We start from the raw sequence: 6,857 nt of genomic DNA on the forward strand, positions 1-6,857 counted from the left end.
CCCCCCCCCCTTCCCACTCCCCCCCCCTTCCCACTCCCCCTCCCCCCCCCCCACACTCCCCCTTTCCCCCTACCCCATCAAATTGAATTATGATAATATAGCATGATTCCGAGGTAAGACAAAGGCTACCGTACATTGGAAGACTCTTTTCTTTTTCGACAACAACAACAACAACAACAACAACAATAATAATAATAATAATAATAATAATAATAATAATAATAATAATAATAATAATAATAATAATAATAATGATAATAATAATAATAATAATAATAATAATAATAATAATAATAATAATAATAATAATAATAATAATAATAATAATAATAATAACAATAATAATAATAATAATAATAATAATAATAATAATAATAATAATAATAATAATAATAATAATAATAATAATAATAATAATAATAATATAATGATAATAATGATGATGATGATGATGATGATGATGATGATGATGATGATGATGATGATGATGATGATGATGATGATGAATATGATGATGGTGATGATGATAAATTAAGGACTTCAAAGAAATATTGATAGTGTTTTGAGATAGATGGACGTCAGAGTCACAGTAAGATAGAAAATAAATCAGTTAAAAAAAATAAATTTGTCGAGTTCATTAATTAAACACGAAAACGAGGGGGAAATACGAGAATACTACAAGATGTCACACGAATGTGTAACTTCTCTGATATGAGCAAGAGAACCGATCTTCTAACGTCTGCCCCGTTATCCAGTGAATACGCCCCCCCCCCCCCACACACAAACACATACATACCTCTATACAATTCATAAGAACGATGGTGTCCACACATTCGCTTTATGATGTTTATTTACAATTAAATTCTCGAGAAACAATATTATCTGTTTTTCTTATCGAAACTATCGTGAATCCTGAATTAAAAGAAAGATAAGAAAAGAAAAACCCATGCTCTTAAACGATGCGATACCATACGATAAAAAGGAATTATGAAAATTTAATTGGGTATCAAATACCCAAACATTATACGATTTGATTATATATTTATTTTTTATTTATTCGTTTAGATATTTCTAATTATAAAAACTATTTACCCATTATGGAGGATAAATAATTTCCTATACATATATACGGGTATATAGATATTTCATTTGGCTTTCTTTTTTATACAATTAATTTCTTATCCATAAAATATAAAGTTGTAAAGAATGTATCAATTAATTGAAGATACTTGCCTATGATTATATGGGGCAAAATTGGAAATAATAATATGGCGAATTATCATATTCTTTCAATAATCAGATAATTTAAAATTTGAAAAAATAATTGAGCTTTTTTATAGCGCAATATCCACTAAACGTGCTCAAAGCGCTTTACAAGGGATCCCTGGTCAACAGCAACATTTAACATGTAGGACGTGACATGACGCCTGTTAGGCGATATTGCACTGTTGACGACCAGGTACTCATTTTACACTTGAGTAAGGTGAGAGAATATGAGTAAAGAGCCTTCTCCAAGGACTCAACTATGCTCCGAGCGAGGCTCGAATTCAGGACCTTCCGATCCGAAAGCGAATGTCATACCACTAGACTACACTTAACTTAACATACAACTCTTGATTAACGGAATAACTTTGCATTCAAGCTTCGGAGGCTCTATTAAAAGATGTATTCCATCTGCTCACATTTAATAATCTTAAAATAGATCATATATGTTCGAAACATGGAAAAAAAAAGTGAGAATACTTCAAGACATTAGAAAAAAATGGAATACAATACACGATTTTATGATTAGTGTCGTTGGTAAGATTTGAACTTTATTCTATTATTTTGGTGCTGGCGGTTAAAAAAGGTGGGGCAGGGGGGGGGGGGGGGGGGGGGGGGGGGGTCCCAATAGATCAGTTGGTAGAGCACTCGCTTCACACGCAAGGGGATCGAGATCAATTCCGATTGAAGTCGAGATTTTAAGGTAGCAAGCAATTATTGCTATTGTCCGTTTTAGGCTGTAGTAACCGGGATAAATTCCGGCTTCGTGGGCCTAATGGCTCGGAAGGACTACTCTTGTTGTGTACCTCCATACAAGTACATGATAATATTATAGTCTGTCTATAATTGTGACTAATTGTCTCTAATCCGTGTTATGTATGGGTGGACCTGATTGGTTAAAGTGGATTTAAACTTTAACTTATAACATTTTAATTTAAATCAATGCCTGTTTTGTTCAACTTCTAAAAATAAGAAAAAAAAAATCCTTAATCTTATTTTTAAAACGTTTGATTTGTTTAATACTTTTTTTTTATTTCAACATAATACCCTATAGACGCGAAAGGTCACAATTTAATATTTGTGTTATTGCGAGGAAAAATAATAATCCTAATATGTGGGAATTTAGCAGAAAGGTTGTACGTGCACTGTGATTAAAATAAAAAGAACAAATGTTGGCTAATTATTTTTATAACCGTATCTTACTTTAATAATAATAATAATAATAATAATAATAATAATAATAATAATAATAATAATAATAATAATAATAATAATAATAATAATAATAATAATTTAAATCATTTATACCGCACCTATTCCATATACAAACAGCGCTAGGCGCCTTTTTTCAGAACAAAGGCCTAACTTTGTTTAAATAAAAACTGAGTTAAAATAAAAAGGAAATAAAACACCCCACTCCCCTTTCCCATCTCACCCTTCTCTCAGCTTGGGGAATTGAAAAAAAAACAAAAAACAAAAAAACAAAAACAAAAAACAAACAAACAAAAAGTAAGAAAACAAAACATAAATCAATGATTTATCCCAGTTTTTTTTTAAGATTCGACCAAACCATTTTTATACTTTTAACAATACATTGGTTTATCGCAAAGTAGACGTCCACTCTCCACCAGATCCAACCTCCTCTCCCCCCCCCCCTCCCTCTTCCCCTCCCCCCCCCCCCTCAAAAAACAAAACAAAAACAAAATAAAAACAAAAAACCAAAACAAAAAAAAAAACAAAAACCAAACAAACAAACAAACGAACAAAAAAATAAAAAAAATAAAAATAAAGAAACAAAAACGCAGCTTGCCTAATAATTGCTAGGTCAGAAAACGTCCAAACGTTGAAACCTGCCCTTATGCTCATGATTCTGATCTCTTTCTGTTGAACTATGTTGAACATCTTGTTTTATTTATTTATTTATTTATTTATTTATTTATTTATTTATTTATTTATTTATTTATTTATTTATTTATTTATTTATTTATCTATCTATTCATTTATTGATTTATTATTTATTTATTATTTTTATGAATTTGAGATTTTGACCCAGTAGCGACGTGGACTTATTTGCAGGTCTGATAACCCAATTCATTGTGGGCTCATTATTGTTATGGAAATCTTTAAAAATGACGCAAAATATTCTCCATTAAAACAATGTTAAACTAGGCCCCTAAGTGCGTTCGGATGTCAGACCTGCACATGTGTACATGTCGCCAAGTAGCTTTAATCAAAATAACACCCAAATTACACATGAACAGAACTGGTTCAATCCAGAAGAGTTACGTCGGATATTTTTCCTAGTCGTCGTGTTCACCTAATAGTGATTTAAAATTTAATTGCTGAATAAAATATTAGATCTTATCTAATTTACTGTCTGTGCCCAACTCACATCGGAGTTACTGAACAAATAGGAGTCCGATTAAACCTTTCCGTAAACTCGAACACCGAAAAGAATAATTTTTATGAGCAACAATAAAAATTGTGGTCATTAATTGACACATCAAATTAAATATGCAGTTAGGATTGTAATTTCTTTTGTTATGTATATCAGTCCCGGGATTTTTTAGTTTGATGAAATTTATAGCGCTCTTCACCGCAACTTTTTTTAATGGACAAGCTGGCCATAGGGTTTATTTCACGAATGTATAAAAACACCTTTGAGCCACCTATTAATTCCCTGGGTCTTCGGATACGTTTTGTGGTTAAGTGGGTGGGTAAGCTGTCTTTATTTAGACGATGTGTTTGATAAAAATGGATGTTTTAATGAACAGTGGAAGGAATAAGCGACGTGTAAATTATACAGATTGAATGCGGTTAAGATAGCGCTTTTGATTCTAAGTTATTTCTTTACCAGCTGAAGGTACACGATTCTAACCACATAGGACATAGAGTTGAACGATCCAAATATAAAACAGTTCGTGACAACTCGTCTAAAAACAATATTGTGAACAATGTGTGTGTGTGTGTGTGTGTGTGTGTGTGTCTGTGTGTGTGGGAGAGAGAGAGAGAGAGAGAGAGAGAGAGAGAGAGAGAGAGAGAGAGAGAGAGAGAGAGAGAGAGAGAGATCGAGAGACAGAGAGATGGCAAAAGAGATCCCTAAAACTGAATTTTAAACTATATAAATCCTTTCGTTAAGGAGAGTGATTGTTGTTTCTTAAAATAAAATAAAATAAGATAAAGAAAACAAACAAAGCAAAGCAAAAACAAAAATAAAGGATCCCCGCAAAAAAGACGAAACAAAACAAAACAAGAAAACAAAGCAAAATTGTAAAAAATCCAAAGAAATTAATCTAAACACAAAAAAGAAATCACGAAAAAGAAACACATACACCCCCCCCAAAAAAAAAAAAAAACAACAAAAAAACAAAAAAAAAACAAAAACAAAAACAAACAAATGCACAAAGAAAAAGAAAAAAAAACAACAACAAAAAAAAAACAAAAAAAACAAAAACAAAAAACAAAAAACAAAAAACCAACAAACCCCCAACAAAAACAAACTCCAACTCATCTTCCCTCTTCTGATTATTATGACAGTGATCCAATTATCTTCATCTGGTTCATACCATTAATATATCTAGTTCTACAGATTGGTGGCACTGAATATCTGAACCGCACAATGTCATAAATCACTGGTTACTGCTTTCTCTCTCTCTCTCTCTCTCTCTCTCTCTCTCTCTCTCGATCTCTTTCTTCTCTCTCTCTTTCACTATCTCGATCTCTTTCTTTTTTTTCTATCTCTCTCTTTCTCTCTCTCTCTCTATCTCTCTCTATCTATCTCTCTTTCTTTCTCTCTCTTTCTCTCTGTCTTTATTCCTTCTCTCTAGTTCTCTCTCTCTCTCTCCCTCTCTCTCTCTCTCTATCTCTCTCTCCCTCTCTCTCTGTCTCCACACACACACACACACACACACACACACACACCCATATACACACACACACACACACACATATATATATATATATACATATATACACACACACACTCATCTACCCACACACTCACGCACACACACACACACACACGCACTCACATCCATGCCCACACACAATGTATTTAATATATAAACCAAGTAAAGTAAGAACACCAAATCGATAATTATAATTAGACGTCATTCTCATATTTCTTCCCTTAAGATTTTTTTTCTCTTTATCCATTAATTATATTCACGTCTCTCTTCAATAGGTTCCAACACCATTTCCTTTCTCTACATTGCCACCTGAACACAAACGAATAGCATGGACGATCTGCCACGTAACAAATCAACGTTAATTAATGTATCCGCGTCTCGAGAAAACGGCACGGATATTGAGCTTTCGGGTAATAATAATCCGGAATCAGGTAACTGTAATCAATATTTATTCTATCGCACGACGTGTGATTTGTTTACGTTGTCAATAGTTATTTAACGTGGTATATAAAAAAAAAACCCCAACAAAAACAAACAAACTCATTATTCACCAGCTATCACTATAGGGAGATTTGTGTTTAGGGCATATTAGGGGAAGATGGGAATAACCAAAGCATCAGCAAAAGTACTTGCCCTAGTCCTTTAAAGCCATGCGGCTCATGGAGTCGGAGTTTGTCTCTGTTTCTACAGTGTGAAATAACAATTTCTTGCTACTTTTTGGATTGGACGCCAGTCTATGGGGAAAGTACTTTCCGTCACGTAAGATATAACAAACTCACTTACCCCAGAAGGGTTTGAAAAAAAACATCTCGACTTTACCCGGGAGCAAAGTACAGCTCCGAAATGAGACAAACGGGTTTAATAATAATAATAAAAATAATAATAATGATAATAATAATAATAATAATAATAATAATAATAATAATAATAATAATAATAATAATAATGGTTACGGTTATTGTTATTAATATTATTATTATTATTATCATCATCATCATCATCATCATCATGATGATGATCATCATCATTATTATTATTATTATTATTATTATTATTATTATTATTATTATTATTATTATTATTATTATTATTATTTTGGTTGTTATAAAAGATAAAAAAGAAGGAGGAAACGAAGGAGGAGGATGGTGATAACGTTGACAAACAGAATAATAGAGATATGATGACATAACAGGAAGGTATATAGAGTGTTGACCAATATAACCAAAGAAAAAAACCAAACCCCCCCCCCCAAAAAAAAAAAACAAAAAAAACAACAACAACCCAAAACACAAACAAACAAAAATAAAAAACAAACCAAAGAAAAAAAAACCCTAAGAAAAACGAAACCCCCCCCCCCAGAAATAAACAAAAACAAACAATATAAACGAAAACAAACAGCAAGCAAAGACACAAAAATTAGCAAATAAAAAATCAAAAGAAAACTGTACGACACGTATTTATAAGAGAAAAAGAACCGAACCGTGAATCGTGTGCCAGATTCCAAATTTTCTACAAAATGATCTAATTTTCCTTTTCTATGATTCCAGCATGTCATGCAGCGGTCAAACAAACCACAAAAAATGAAAATGTATTGATCTATGCTATTGAGGATGTACCGCCTTGGTACCTGTGTATACTCCTTGGTTTTCAGGTAAATTCGTATTCTCTTTCCATAATTCAAAGTAA

At 32.2% G+C, this 6,857-nt stretch overlaps 1 protein-coding gene across 1 annotated transcript in view; it reads left to right on the plus strand.

The window, feature by feature from the left end:
- Positions 1-3,891: 3,891 nt before the first annotated feature.
- Positions 3,892-6,857, plus strand: part of LOC144963713 (solute carrier family 23 member 1-like) — a 21,356-nt gene continuing 18,390 nt past the window's right edge. The window contains exons 1-3 of the mRNA XM_078897665.1: positions 3,892-3,976; positions 5,447-5,602; positions 6,719-6,822. Coding sequence (XP_078753791.1) covers positions 5,500-5,602; positions 6,719-6,822 — 207 coding nt within the window. The 5' untranslated portion in view covers positions 3,892-3,976; positions 5,447-5,499. The remainder of the gene's footprint in view (positions 3,977-5,446; positions 5,603-6,718; positions 6,823-6,857) is intronic.

The sequence above is a fragment of the Berghia stephanieae genome, chromosome 2 (genome assembly GCF_034508935.2).
Source record: "Berghia stephanieae isolate SIO BIC M18660-M18661 chromosome 2, UCSD_Bste_1.3, whole genome shotgun sequence".
Lineage (NCBI taxonomy): Eukaryota > Metazoa > Mollusca > Gastropoda > Nudibranchia > Aeolidiidae > Berghia > Berghia stephanieae.